The sequence below is a fragment of the Rattus norvegicus genome, chromosome 8 (assembly GCF_021556685.1).
Source record: "Rattus norvegicus strain SHRSP/BbbUtx chromosome 8, alternate assembly SHRSP_T2T, whole genome shotgun sequence".
NCBI lineage: Eukaryota > Metazoa > Chordata > Mammalia > Rodentia > Muridae > Rattus > Rattus norvegicus.
The window spans coordinates 97,413,964-97,430,079 of NC_141541.1; the positions used below are offsets into that span (position 1 = coordinate 97,413,964).

The window sequence follows — 16,116 nt, forward strand, 5'->3', positions numbered from 1 at the left end:
GATAGATAAACCCTTAGCCAGACTAACGAGAGGACACAGAGAGTGTGTCCAAATTAACAAAATCAGAAATGAAAAGGGAGACATAACTACAGATTCAGAGGAAATTCAAAAAAATCATCAGATCTTACTATAAAAGCCTATATTCAACAAAACTTGAAAATCTGCAGGAAAAGGACAATTTCCTAGACAGATACCAGGTACCGAAGTTAAATCAGGAACAGATAAACCAGTTAAAAAAAACCCATAACTCCAAAGGAAATAGAAGCAGTCATTAAAGGTCTCCCAACTAAAAAGAGCCCAGGTCCTTAGTGCAGAATTTTATCAGACCTTCATAGAAGACCTCATACCAATACTATCCAAACTATTCCACGAAATTGAAACAGATGGAGCACTACCGAAATCTTTCTATGAAGCCACAATTACTCTTATACCTAAACCACAGAAAGACCCAACAAAGAAAGAGAACTTCAGACCAATTTCCCTTATGAATATTGACACAAAAATACTCAATAAAATTCTGGCAAACCGAATCCAAGAGCACATCAAAACAATCATCCACCATGATCAAGTAGGCTTCATCCCAGGCATGCAGGGATGGTTTAATATACGGAAAACCATCAACGTGATCCATTATATAAACAAACTGAAAGAACAAAACCACATGATCATTTCATTAGATGCTGAGAAAGCATTTGACAAAATTCAACACCCCTTCATGATAAAAGTCTTGGAAAGAATCGGAATTCAAGGCCCATACCTAAACATAGTAAAAGCCATATACAGCAAACCAGTTGCTAACATTAAACTAAATGGAGAGAAACTTGAAGCAATCTCACTAAAATCAGGGACTAGACAAGGCTGCCCATTCCCTCCCTACTTATTCAATATAGTTCTTGAAGTTCTAGCCAGAGCAATCAGACAACAAAAGGAGGTCAAGGGGATACAGATCGGAAAAGAAGTCAAAACATCACTATTTGCAGATGATATGATAGTATATTTACGTGATCCCAAAAGTTCCACCAGAGAACTACTAAAGCTGATAAACAACTTCAGCAAAGTGGCTGGGTATAAAATTAACTCAAATAAATCAGTAGCCTTCCTCTACACAAAAGAGAAACAAGCCGAGAAAGAAATTAGGGAAACGAAACCCTTCATAATAGAACCAAATAATATAAAGTACCTCGGTGTGATTTTAACCAAGTAAGTAAAAGATTTGTACAATAAGAACTTCAAGACTCTGAAGAAAGAAATTGAAGAAGACCTCAGAAGATGGAAAGATCTCCCATGCTCATGGATTGGCAGGATTAATATAGTAAAAATGGCCATTCTACCAAAAGCGATCTACAGATTCAATGCAATCCCCATCAAAATACCAATCCAATTCTTCAAAGAGTTAGACAGAACAATTTGCAAATTCATCTGGAATAACAAAAAACCCAGGATAGCTAAAACTATCCTCAACAATAAAAGGACTTCAGGGGGAATCACTATCCCTGAACTCAAGCAGTATTACAGAGCAATAGTGATAAAAACTGCATGGTATTGGTACAGAGACAGACAGATAGACCAATGGAACAGAATTGAAGACCCAGAAATGAATCCACACACCTATGGGCACTTGATTTTTGACAAAGGAGCCAAAACCATCCAATGGAAAAAAGATAGCATTTTCAGCAAATGGTGCTGGTCCAACTGGAGGTCAACATGTAGAAGAATGCAGATCGATCCATGCCTATCGCCCTGTGCAAAGCTTAAGTCCAAGTGGATCAAGGACCTCCACATCAAACCAGATACTCTCAAACTGATAGAAGAAAAACTAGGGCAGCAGCTCGAACACATGGGCACTGGAAAAAATTTCGTGAACAAAACACCAATGGCTTATGCTCTAAGATCAAGAATCGACGAATGGGATCTCATAAAACTGCAAAGCTTCTGTAAGGGAAAGGACACTGTGGTTAGGACAAAACGGCAACCAACAGATTGGGAAAAGATCTTTACCAATCCTACAACAGATAGAGGCCTTATATCCAAAATATACAAAGATCTCAAGAAGTTAGACCGCAGGGAGACAAATAACCCTATGAAAAAATGGGGCTCAGAGCTAAACAAAGAATTCACAGCTGAGGAATGCCGAATGGCTGAGAAACACCTAAAGAAATGTTCAACATCTTTAGTCATAAGGGAAATGCAAATCAAAACAACCCTGAGATTTCACCTCACACCAGTGAGAATGGCTACGATCAAAAACTCAGGTGACAGCAGATGCTGGCGAGGATGCGGAGAAAGAGGAACACTCCTCCATTGTTGGTGGGATTGCAGACTGGTACAACCATTCTGGAAATCAGTCTGGAGGTTCCTCAGAAAATTGGACATTGAACTGCCTGAGGATCCAGATATACCTCTCTTGGGCATATACCCAAAAGATGCCCCAACATATAAAAAAGACACGTGCTCCACTATGTTCATCGCAGCCTTATTTATAATAGCCAGAAGCTGGAAAGAACCCAGATGCCCTTCAACAGAGGAATGGATACAGAAAATGTGGTACATCTACACAATGGAATATTACTCAGCTATCAAAAACAATGACTTTATGAAATTCGTAGGCAAATGGTTGGAACTGGAAAATATCATCCTGAGTGAGGTAACCCAATCACAGAAAGACATACATGGTATGCACTCATTGATAAGTGGCTATTAGCTCAAATGCTTGAATTACCCTAGATGCCTAGAACAAATGAAACTCAAGACGGATGATCAAAATGTGAATGCTTCACTCCTTCTTTAAAAGGGGAACAAGAATAGCCTTGGCAGGGAATAGAGAGGCAAAGATTAAAACAGATACAGAAGGAACACCCATTCAGAGCCTGCCCCACATGTGGCCCATACAAATACAGCCATCCGATTAGACAAGATGGATGAAGCAAAGAGGTGCAGACCGACAGGAGCCGGATGTAGATCGCTCCTGAGAGACACAGCCAGAATACAGTAAATACAGAGGCGAATGCCAGCAGGAAAGCACTGAACTGAGAACGGGACCCCCGTTGAAGGAATCTGAGAAAGAACTGGAAGAGCTTGAAGGGGCTCGAGACCCCATATATACAACAATGCCAAGCAACCAGAGCTTCCAGGGACTAAGCCACTACCTAAAGACTATACATGGACTGACCCTGGACTCTGACCTCATAGGTAGCAATGAATATCCTAGTAAGAGCACCAGCGGAAGGGGTAGCCCTGGGTCTGCTAAGACTGAACCCCCAGTGAACTAGATTGTTGGGGGGAGGGCGGCAAGGAGGGGAGGATGGGGAGGGGAACACCCATAAAGAAGGGGAGGGGAGGGGGATGTTTGCCCGGAAACTGGGAAAGGGAATAATACTTGAAATGTATATAAGATGGATGAAGCAAAGAAGTGCAGACCGACAGGAGCCGGATGTAGATCGCTCCTGAGAGACACAGCCAGAATACAGCAAATATAGAGGCGAATGCCAGCAGCAAACCACTGAACTGAGAATAGGTCCCCTATTGAAGGAATCAGAGAAAGAACTGGAAGAGCTTGAAGGGGCTCGAGACCCCAAAAGTACAACAATGCCAAGCAACCAGAGCTTCCAGGGACTAAGCCACTACCTAAAGACTATACATGGACTGACCCTGGACTCTGACCCCATAGGTAGCAATGAATATCCTAGTAAGAGCACCAGTGGAAGGGGAAGCCCTGGGTCCTGCTAAGACTGAACCCACAGTGAACTAGTCTATGGGGGGAGGGCGGCAATGGGGGGAGGGTTGGGAGGGGAACACCCATAAGGAAGGGGAGGGGGGAGGGGGATGTTTGCCCGGAAACCGGGAAAGGGAATAACACTCGAAATGTATATAAGAAATACTCAAGTTAATAAAAAAAAAAAAAGAAATGTATATAAGAAATACTCAAGTTAATAAAAAAAAAAGATAACTCTACATGGTAAACCATAAGGAAAAGCTCACGTATAGCAGAAATGCTCTTTCTTTGTTAAATACCAGAGTAATTTAGCTAGACTCTGGTGACTTAATGCAGAGTATTTCATAGGATCCAGGATGGGAAATATGATTGTTGTTGACTTTTTCATTTTTTTATTTAATCATGGTACTTACAAGTCATGGAGAACATATGATATTGCCTCAGAAGAATTGGGAAATATAGAATATTGTATGACGTCCTATTTTTTACCTTTGGGTACCATGTTAGTTATACTGGAGTTTGGTCCTAAAGGAGTAGAGCGCCTTGGCTTAGTACAAATATGTGGTCTTCCTTCCGTACCCTCAACCTGTCACATGCCTCCCACTGAAACATTTGGGTCACCTGGGACTATAGATTTTTGTATATTTCTCAGAAATACTTAGATTCCTAATCAGGTTGTCACAAAAGATGGTTTAGCAAAAATAAAATTTCTTATATTGGCCAACTTTTTTTTTCTTTTTTCTTTTTTTCTGGAGCAGGGGACCGAACCCAGGGCCTTGTGCTTGCTAGGGAGGCGCTCTACCACTGAGCTAAATCCCCAACCCCATTGGCCAACTTTTGATGTCTTCAACATGACCAGGGAAGACATGTGGTCTAGGTTTTATATGGTATGTACACATGTGGCTTTCCAGATGACAAACATCGTCAGCCACTATGTGGACAACCCAGATAAAGTGAAGCTAGAAGGGCAGTGTGGGACATTAAGTGGTACACTAAGTGTATATCACATCTGTTCTACTCTGACTTATCAAAGTCCAGTATCTAAAAACACCTCTTCCAGGAGGCATTTGCCTGAAGCCCACTCCTTATATATCTGCAATCCAAGATTAGGCTTAAAATATATGTATAAAAGGATGAGTTTGAATTTATGAATCTCTTCACTCCAGTTCAGGAGAACTGGATTCATATAAGTGTGTCCCCATGGGCACATATTAGAGTCAGCGGGATCAACACTAGGACCTTTCCCATGCTAGGAATACACTAAACCAACTGGCTTATACATCCTGCCCATATTAGCTCTCTGTGACAAATCCTTTTCATGTCAAAAGCCTGACTGCGAAGGCACTTTAACACATCCCGCATCCCAGACAAACTCTGCCCATAGAACTCACAGCTTCCTCTATTGTTCCACTGAGTGCTCAGACTCAGCAAGCAGCATGGAGACTGCCCACCAGCAAGAGAAGTGAGACTGGAAGTCAATTCTGAGCTCATCTTTTAAGATGTGTATACAGCAAAAAGAATGATCCAGCTCAATAACCAAGGGGCAACAGGAGTCCTTAGTAGACATCACCCATAAGTGTCCCATAGCATGGCTCTTTGGGTTCATGGTAATGTTGTCTAATCTGTGAAGCCTTTTCATCAGCTCTAACTGTGGTGAACCATTTCTACTGTAAGTCCAGCTATCAAACACACTCAACCCACTTTAATGCAGTGTTTTCCTAAAGACAAATTATCTGATCTGATGAAGCATGTGGACTTTCCCATCTACCATCCTTTGAATGTCTTCAGGGAGATGAAGAGCCCTGCCCAGGCTTCTGCTGACTGTTGGTGCTCATCCGTGCATGGGACTCTCACTCAGGCTGGGATAGTGCAGACAGACGCTAGGAAGCTGCGACACTCACTGGGATTGGCGAACTCTTAGTGAAGTAAAAAGTATTTCTTGAGCTCTGTGGCTACAGAGGCTGATGACCTATATCTACACTTTGGGCTATGACTCCTGAGAACTGCGCAAAGAAATAAATCGGTTGCACATCTGTATGGGGAGGGCAAAACACATTTTTGTATGTACACTGTGTATCTTCCTTTTTGAATTGACAAATTTGTCACTGGGAAGTGGATTGTATAATGGGGATAACTGTCTTGGGGTGAAAACTATGTAGTCACTCCCTGGTGCACAAAATCCCCCACCCCCAAACTAAAGGCATCCGTGTTTAATGCAGTTACTGTAGACACGGCCATGACTGGGTACTTAGGGCATCACTTTTCCCCCCTTAAACTCCCAAGTTTCACTCCCGATAGAAATCTTATATCACAGCAGTGTACCAGACAAAAGACAGCTAGTATTTTCACAATTCTTATCTAACATGTGTTAAGAAATCCTATAATACTTACGGAATTTGAATCCTTTCGACTCCACCTGAAATTGAAAGAAAAGAAAACACTTTGAGGCTCAGGACATGCTGAATTCTGTCTGCATGGCCTTTTGGTTAACCCTGTGACACAGCATAGTGTAAAGCAGAATAGGAAAAAGACACAGAAGGACTTGGATAATACTTTATATGATGATGTCATAGAAAACCCAGGCTGTGCACTTTGTGACAAAAACTACCATGTGGCACACTTATGATGACTCAAAGTGAGATCAGAGCACCTTTTGTTTGCAGACCAACTTAATAACCTCTTTGTGAAATTAATCCCTCTGTGGGGGGGCTCCAATGGTTTGTACGAATGCTCATGTTTTAAATGTATTTTATCTTCAGTATTCAGATGTTCAATGCATGAAGCTTCCTACCACATAGAGTTTTGGGGAACAATTTAAACTCAATGTAGATGAGAGACTCAAAAAATAGGCAGTAGAGAACCCTTAGGGAAAATACACATTTTTATACATGATATGCCTATTAACTCTTGAATATATATTACATACCGTTTATCTAACAAGAAACTTTTTTATTCAGGTAAAAAGGTTTCTGTATTCAAACTATGTTATCTGATACTGGAAGTTTTAGAGTTTATTCAGGCAGGAACGAGCTCATAAAACTCTTTTTCTTCCTTTTCCCTAAGCTACGTCTCTAATACCCACACTGTTACTGCTCAGTTCTGTTGTTCTAATAGGAATTTGACAGAAACATTAAATCGCCAAAGTAACTTTTCTATCTTAGGGTAAAGAAAGGCCTTCTTACCCTCTCCAGGGTCTCCGGTGGCTTTTGTTGGGCAACCTGGGACGGTCCAGCTTCTTCCTCTGGCAGACAAGGGGGACAGAAATGTGCAGTCGGCTCACGGTACTGTTATTACTTATGCAGCATCTTTGCTTGGCGTAGATAAAAGTACAAGGACTTAGCACATGGGACTAGACCTAAAGGACAGGATAGTTGGGCTGCTGCTGAACTGTTTCCTCTTGAAGGTAAATTAAAGCAAAGAGAGACACAGAGAGGTCTGAGTAACAGAATTGCTGCATTTCCAGACAGTAGGAACCCAAAGCAACATGAAGTCACCTGTCTTTGATGTGTGAGATGAAGCACAAGTCTTCACATGTATTCCATTTGAAGGGACCACTGTGCCTCAGCTTTCATGTGGAGTTCAGAGGACAAACTGTGGGATCCCAGATCTATACATGTACAAGATACCCCTACATGTCAAAATGCTCAGGGAACATTTTGGAAGATGTGTGGAAAGAGTATAAGAGATGGAGGGACAGAACTGGATAGTGTCTTCTAGATATGAAATGGATGATATGATACACTCATGAAATCTCAATACAGTTGTTCAACAGGACCTGCATCTTGCCAGCATCTATTGACCGACCGCCTTAGATCAAGACCTATAACCAATCAATGCTTGCAGAGAGAGAGAGAGAGAGAGAGAGAGAGAGAGAGAGAGAGAGAGAGAGAGAGAGAGAGAATCGGTTTTCCCCAGCAGTGAACTCCTCTCATAGCTTGAATTCAAATTAACAGCACTTAACATGTAGACTTAAGAACATTAAATGGACTCAAGTGTTTATGTAACTATAATAGTTATCATAGAAGTGGTCATATATATGAAGAGAGAACACGGGATATGTTGGACTGGGAAGAAGGTAGGATAGAATGATATAAGTAGTCACATTAAATTATTAAGAATCAAAAATATAAATGAAAACAATCCTGTTTTTTCACTTCTCCTCCTTCTGTCCTTCAATCAAGATCTCTTGAGGATGCTGCAACCAGACTAGGAGCCAGCAAAATGTAGAATCTTCCTTTTTCTGGCCCTGACTGTGCTGGGGTTACAGGTATGCCCCAAAATGCCTTACTGTTTTTTTAAAATGTGTCCTGGGATTCAAAATAAGGTACTACTGTGTGCACAGCAAGTGTTCTTACCCACTGAGCCATCTGTACATCCTGTAGTTTACTGTACACAACTATTCAAAAGTAGAGGTTTGTATCCCTTAAATTATCCCTCAAAGGTAAAGAATGATACAGTCTTGGAAAGTGTGACTAAAAAGAGGTAAACTGCAAAAATTGACATATGTGGTGCACATTCTGTAGAAGTACATTGAAAAATTGATAATCTGTATGTTTTTATGAGTTTATAAGCATGCAGGTTTTGGTCTTTATAACATTTCTTCTATGTGACATATACATCTGCAAGGGCTTCCCATCCCCCCTTTTCAAACAAGTTGTAATGTGACTCAGCCGTACACTCCCATCTTATATAGCGTCTCTATGTTTATAGTCTGTAAGCTTACATTACACTAAAAAATAAACTATCACTTCTTTTCGAGGTTTCCTCCATGTATGGGAATGGCAGAGTCTCCAACAGTTTGTGTGCATGAAGATGCTGTTTACCAATGCAAATTTTACACATGCAAAGTGCAAAAATTATTTAATGAGTGCACAATTAAAATGTAGTGCTAGTCACTGAACCCGAAACCATGAATGTTTAGTAGTAGCACAGGCTGAAAGGAGTAAATATTTCTCTGGGGAAAACTGTGTAGAAACAATGCAATGGCAAGCACAGCACAAGCACCACAGGCACTGTGACCACTGTGCACCTGTAAGAGGAAAAGCATGTCAACCCCACCTTCCCTCATCCCTAATGCTATCTCTCCCACAGTCTGACCTGCAAACACGGTGGAACCTCACCACTTCTTGGATCTTTGTCACTTGTATAAGACGAGGAATTCTGCTACCTGGTTTGACTTTAACTCCCAATCATGAATCAATAGACATTTACCAGGCCACTCTTGAGAAATATCTGCTATATCCAGTTTAAATCACCCCCATATGAGAGAGAGCATTAGAGGGCAGTTCACCCTATCCCTGTCTCTACCAGGGGAAACCCCACTGACTCATATAGGATGAACATCAGCTTTATACTGGTTTGTGCTAATGAGTAAGAGACCAAACATTAAGGGGATTTTTAAATTCTGTAGCTGTATTTCAATTAAAGACCTAAATATATCAGCATAGTCTACATAGATAATTTTAAACTTCTGTATAGATTTACATAGAGACAAAATAATTATCAACCACTATAGACAATTAGACAAAAGGCCACAGTACCTTTCCTATTATCCTTTACAGTTGATGGAGGATAACCGCAAACTTCTGGGCCCATGAAATCCTGAGGGGCCAAGGCCTGTTTCTCTTCAATACTTTTTAATAATTCAGAAACTGGGAATGCATTAAAAAGAGGAACTTGTGTCACTTCTTGGCAGAAAAAGAGGGGAAACTATCAATTGTTGCATGTTTGTACATTTGATCTGACTGTTTCCAGGTAGAGACATCAGAGTGAGACTGGTGCCTCAGGAGGATCCCTGCCCGAAGCAGACAATCCGTTAGGCATTAAATGGACATCCCAGGAATCACAGATAAAGCCTCAGTTTAGGTGGATATGAAAACACAGAAGGAAGAGCCACATCACTGAGCAAGGTGTGACACTGGTCACCACTCTAATCGTACTTAGAGCCACATGCACACAATGACACCCATGCGATGCCTTCACCCAACAAATCTTTACTAGGACACTAGGACTTTCACTTAGTTGGTTGAGAAGGACTACCCATGAGACTCACTAGACTAGAACAGATCTCTTTAGCGTATACTGTGGGAAATAGCACAGGCATTGCTGGAGTGCCCTGTGATGTCTGGGACATGTCAGAAGACCTCAGCTACCTAGGAGTAACTGTACCCACAGTCAAGGTTGTGTTTTCTCCAGAACACAAACTTGCTTAATCTTGGTTCCTTGCCTAAGCCTTATATATTCTATCTCATGGACAATGCATGGTATTGCCTTCCTGGGATGTTGGGAGGTAAAGAGCTGTGAAAAGTTCTGACTTTTCACCAAAGGTTATGATTACAGCTGCATTCATGCAGCTCTGGCCATCCTCCCTGACAGAAACAACTGAAGGCACACATATGCACTCATGCATCAGTGGCCATCTTCCCTCACAGAAACAACTGAAGGTACACATACTCTACCTTTCAACCCAAAGGAAGCTGGGGGATTCCTGGATTAAAAAATAGGGCCTTCCACAACCATCCTCACATTGTCACCTGCCTCTCAGTGCCCGAGTCTGATCACTGGGTAACAAAATTGGGAAGGGACAAGTGCTTGCAGGTGTCCCAGTGATGACTCAGACTTCAAGTCCCCCAGTTCTCACATGAAGTTGTGAAAAAGGGAGGTTCTTTTTATCTGGCCACACCTAGATAAACCCTCAACTGGAAGAGACTGGAAAAGAAGCTTGATGTCATTTATAGGTGACAAATGTCCCCTGGAACTGTGGATAGCCTGAACTAAGTCTATTTAAGAGAATGGCAGAGTCTCCACCAGTTTGTGTGCATGCAAGATGCTGTTTACCCATTCCTCATAAAAGTTCTCTTTCCACAAAGTCTTTCATACACAGACCCAACAGGAGCTACTGACACAGCTCCACGTCCCCTCCTTTTCCTTCCTATTTTTCAGAGAAGACATCTCTATAGCAGGGTGGTCTGAATGTCACTACGTGGACATAGATGGCCTTGAACTTATAATTTTTCCTGTCTGTATCTCTGAAGGACGGGTTTATAAAATTCTAATACCACAGCACATTTTATGCATAGTAGATGATGAAACCCGTATTTTATGAATGTTAGGCCTGCAATCGAACAATGAGTTCCACCTGAGCCACATGGTCTCTCCAAAACTAGCTCCTCTCTAACAAAGCCTTCCTTAGCACAGGCTCTGTAACATATGAGCATATATAACATGAAACTATAGAACATGGAAATGGTGGAACCTGTAAACAAGCTCACATAGACAGCATGTTCATAATGATGCCGTCTTCCTCCTGCTTCCTATGTAGACCCACTCAGTGCTCACACTCACGGGCAGTATGGAGACTGACCACCAGTGAAAGAAGGTCTCTTAGAGCTCAGACTCTAGCTCACACCACAAAGTCTGATGGCAGAAGCTAAAGAGACCACTCAGAGATCAATACATCCCCTGCTACTCCTGTAGAGGACACAGGTTCTCATTCTGTTTCTAATACACAAACATCAGCTAGAGACACAACTTTTGGTAATTTCAGTTCCAAGAAACCCAACAGCCGGTTTGAGTTTACACACAAAACACAGATACAAGTGCTGCACATATGTCCACACACGTGACCACTCATACACCTAAAACAATAAATCTGCCTTTGAAAAATCAATTTCTAAAAATGAGACAGCACAGATCCCTACCAAGTGATGCCTGGAAGTCCTCTACAATGCTGTCTGTAAGGCTGACACTAATGATATCTACATGCCAAGAATTTTCATCATTTTCTTTATATATAATACTTTTGGTTCTATTAAAGTCTATCTTGAATTCACAGGAGAGTCTTTTCAATTTTTAGTTTTCCCTTTCATTGCAAATAGATTCCTTTCTCATAAAATATATCCTAATTATGTTTTCTTCTCCCTCTGCTCCTTCTGGTTCCTTACTACTGCCCTCTGGTCCACTCCCTTCCTGACCGTCATTAGAAAAAAATAATAACAGGCTTCTAAGAGGTAACAACTAAATGTGACAAAGGAAAGCAAGATGACGCCAAAAACATCAAATCTACTTGTTTGTTTAAAAAAAGCAATTTCTTTTTATATAATATTTGCATCCTACCCTATGTCTGTTGCTCCCTGCACACCCTTCCTATAGCAACATACATCTCCTTGTCCTTTTCCAAATAATGGCTATTGTTTTCATTAGTGTTTTTCCTTCCTACCTGACATATATGGGCATGTTTGTGTGCATGTGTGTGTGTGTGTGCATGTGTGCATGTGCATGTGTGCATGTGTGCGTGTGTTTGTGCATGTGTGGGTCTGTTACTAATGACATAAATGGAGCATGTTCAGTCCTCACGGTGTTACTTTTGTGTATGAATATCTCTTCTAGCTGAGCATTTGGGATTGTATAATCAATTTCTACTTTTTCATTCTCACTGAAGTGATCCATGTATAATAAAAGCCTGTATGAAAACCCCCCAGCCCATCTCCTCATGCAGTGTTGGCCTCCCATTCTCAGAATCTCTGATAGACAAGAAGCATGTGGGTTTTCTCCCTCTTGTGCAGGCAGATGAAGAGCAGTGCCCTGGGTCTTCCCCCACCGTGGTAGTCATGACAGTGTCTGGGCTCTCTCCAATTTTGACCTCCTCAAGGCTGAGGCTGGGAAGATGGAATTTAGGCATTACTAAGTCCTTGTTCCACAAAGTGTCTCTTGATCTTTACTTCATCACTGACTTCTTTGCCCTGGTTTATTCTTCCCTAGAACCACCTTAACGGAATGAATGCACCACATGTGGTGAAGTTGGAACTCATATTTTATAGGTAAAATGTGTACCCTGTTGTTGTAACCTAATAGCTTCTCAGTGGAGTTTCGAGTACATAATCTGAATGCCAGTCTTGGACAAAAACATGTTTATATGTAACCTGGTACACACCATTCCAAACTATAGGGACCACAGCTGGATCCAGTGTGTATACAGAAATGGCTTCAGTATTTTTTTTTAAACTTAGGAAACTACTATTTTTAAAAACAAAATCTGAATTCTTCCCAAGAGGTAGCTTAGGTTATAATGATGCATTCAAATATAAGTAAACCCAATATTACACAATTTTTTCTAAAATGTGTCTTAAAAGATTTGACAATACATACTACGTCTGGTTCTTCTTGTCTCCACCTGAAATTTAAAGGAGAAGAAATAGTATGTAGCAGGTCATGCTAGTTTCTGACTGCATAGGTCTTTGGAAAATATATCAACATTTTTTCAATGTCAATAAACATAGGCAAGTGTCTTCAAGTGAAAGATTATGTATTAGTTTATTCTGGGATGGGATCACGGAAGGACTGGGGTTCCTCAGTTGTGGCACTTCTCATTTTTCATATTTCAAAGGTCACATTAGCTACCACTATCTGTTGGTCCTCTGCCAAGTGTTCTGTAAGTCACACTGCAACATGCTTGAGCATCTTTAGAATTCGGCTGTGAAATCATAATCCCTTCTGCAACATGGCCTCAATTATTTACAGTAATGTTCATGTGTTAGGTCTCACCACTTAGCATCCCCACACCTGGTCATATGCAGCTTTCTCCACGCTGACTTTCGTGGTGGAACATACTGCAAGGCAGTCAACGGAACCTGACATGCTTGACAACTTCTAAATGAAATTTATAAATTTTTACCAAAATAGGAACCTTTTTCTCCAGAATAAAATGTCCCATCACACAGACTGTGGTACTTGACACTGGGTGCTTTGATGCTCTGTTCAGTTAGAACCAGGCTGGTTCAATTGCACGTTTCCCTGCTTAAGCTAAGTCTCTTAGGACCTAAGAAAACTCCACTCAACAGTGTTGTTAAAATTGGATCTTAACTGAAAAATAAGATCATTAAAGCAGCATTTCTACCGTAAAAAAGGCTTTCTTACCGATACCACAGTCCCTGATGTCTGTTTTTGGTCATCAGGTACAATTGTGTTGTCAGTATTCTCTGCTTTGTCTAGGGGAAGAGAAAATGTCAGTCAGCTCATGGGACTCCTTGAGCTACGTAGTATCCTTGCTTGGTGTGGGTAAAAGTGTGTGGACTTAACACACGCATGTGATGAGACCTAAGGAGCAAGTTGCTTAGGTTGGATGCTGGGCTGTCTTTCCTTGAAGGCAAATTAAAGAAAGACCTGGAGAGATATGAGTAACATCATTCACTTGTGTATATATTCCTGTGTAAATATAATATTAAACTTATCTATAGATTTACCTGTGAAACAAAATAATTTTGACTACTATGCATAATTGGACAAAATTATAAAATTCCCACAGTACCTTGTGTTTTCACTTCTCTTGTCTTTGTAGAAGGGGCCAAGGAGACTGAACGTATTTTAGTATCTTGAGGGGTTACAGTTGATTTTCTACAAATCCCCTTGAACATCGAAAAAACTGAGAATACAATTATAAAAGGGAGTCATGAAAGCTTACTGGCGGAAAACTACTACTGAGTGTTTGCACATTTGATCTGACTGCTTGTTTCCAGGTACAGACATCAGAGTGAGACTGGTGCTTCAGGAGGATCCCTGCGTGTAGTGGGGACATCCCAGTTAGTTACAATCAGTTAGGACATCCCAGGAATCACAGGTAAAGCCTCAGTGTAGGTGGACACGAAAACACAGAAGAGAAGGCTGTGAGTGTGCTGCCCGCTGGGCAATGCCCTCACCCACCAACTCTTCACTAGGACACTATGACTTTCTCCTTACTTGGTTGAGAGGGACTACGCATGAGACTCACTAGACTAGAACAGGTCTCTTTAGCGTATACTGTATGAAAAAGCAGAGGTCAGTGCCCTGTGATGTCTGTGATATGCCAGAAGACCTCAGCGACCCAAGAGTAACACAGAGCCAGGGTTGCATTTTCTCCAGAACTCTTGTTTACTCTTCATCCTTTGCCCAAGCCTTATATATTCTATCTCATGGACAATGCATGGGTTGCGTTCCTGGAATGATTGGAGGTAAGGAGCTCTGAAAACTTCTGACTTTTCACCAAAGGTTATGATTACAGCTGCATTCATGCAGCTCTGGCCATCCTCCCTGACAGAAACAACTGAAGGCACACATATGCACTCATGCATCAGTGGCCATCTTCCCTCACAGAAACAACTGAAGGTACACATACTCTACCTTTCAACCCAAAGGAAGCTGGGGGATTCCTGGATTAAAAAATAGGGCCTTCCACAACCATCCTCACATTGTCACCTGCCTCTCAGTGCTCGAGTCTGATCACTGGGTAACAAAATTGGGAAGGGACAAGTGCTTGCAGGTGTCCCAGTGATGACTCAGACTTCAAGTCCCCCAGTTCTCACATGAAGTTGTGAAAAAGGGAGGTTCTTTTTATCTGGCCACACCTAGATAAACCCTCAACTGGAAGAGACTGGAAAAGAAGCTTGGTGTCATTATAGGTGACAAATGTCCCCTGGAACTGTGGATAGCCTGAACTAAGTCTATTTAAGAGAATGGCAGAGTCTCCACCAGTTTGTGTGCATGCAAGATGCTGTTTACCCATTCCTCATAAAAGTTCTCTTTCCACAAAGTCTTTCATACACAGACCCAACAGGAGCTACTGACACAGCTTCACGCCCCCTCCTTTTCCTTTCTATTTTTCAGAGAAGACATCTCTATAGCAGGGTGGTCTGAATGTCACTACGTGGACATAGATGGCCTTGAACTTATAATTTTTCCTGTCTGTATCTCTGAAGGACGGGTTTATAAAATTCTAATACCACAGCACATTTTATGCATAGTAGATGATGAAACCCGTATTTTATGAATGTTAGGCCTGCAATCGAACAATGAGTTCCACCTGAGCCACATGGTCTCTCCAAAACTAGCTCCTCTCTAACAAAGCCTTCCTTAGCACAGGCTCTGTAACATATGAGCATATATAACATGAAACTATAGAACATGGAAATGGTGGAACCTGTAAACAAGCTCACATAGACAGCATATTCATAATGATGCCGTCTTCCTCCTGCTTCCTATGTAGACCCACTCAGTGCTCACACTCACGGGCAGTATGGAGACTGACCACCAGTGAAAGCAGGTCTCTCAGAGCCCAGAGTCTAGGTCACACTACAAAGTCTGATGGCAGAAGCTAAAGAGACCACTCAGAGATCAATACATCCCCTGCTACTCCTGTAGAGGACACAGGTTCTCATTCTGTTTCTAATACACAAACATCAGCTAGAGACACAACTTTTGGTAATTTCAGTTCCAAGAAACCCAACAGCCGGTTTGAGTTTACACACAAAACACAGATACAAGTGCTGCACATATGTCCACACGTGTGACCACTCATGCACCTAAAACAATAAATCTGCCTTTGAAAAATCAATTTCTAAAAATGAGACAGCACAGATCCCTACCAAGTGATA

General features: G+C 41.5%; 1 protein-coding gene across 30 annotated transcripts in view; it reads right to left on the minus strand.

Annotated features, from left to right (window-relative positions):
• The window catches only part of RGD1560775 (similar to RIKEN cDNA 4930579C12 gene), a 123,293-nt gene that overhangs the window by 15,412 nt on the left and 91,765 nt on the right, over positions 1-16,116 (minus strand). For 21 of the 30 annotated variants that reach the window (XR_015626902.1, XR_015626905.1, XM_087563382.1 and 18 more), the window contains 6 exon segments: positions 14,019-14,132; positions 13,628-13,698; positions 12,860-12,884; positions 9,253-9,363; positions 6,895-6,953; positions 6,104-6,128 (listed from right to left, as the gene is read on the minus strand). Coding sequence is in view for 27 of the 30 variants with exons in the window: in XM_087563382.1 (XP_087419508.1) it covers positions 6,104-6,128; positions 6,895-6,953; positions 9,253-9,363; positions 12,860-12,884; positions 13,628-13,698; positions 14,019-14,132 (405 nt within the window). In the remaining 3 variants the exon portion in view is untranslated. 30 annotated transcript variants of the gene reach the window in all.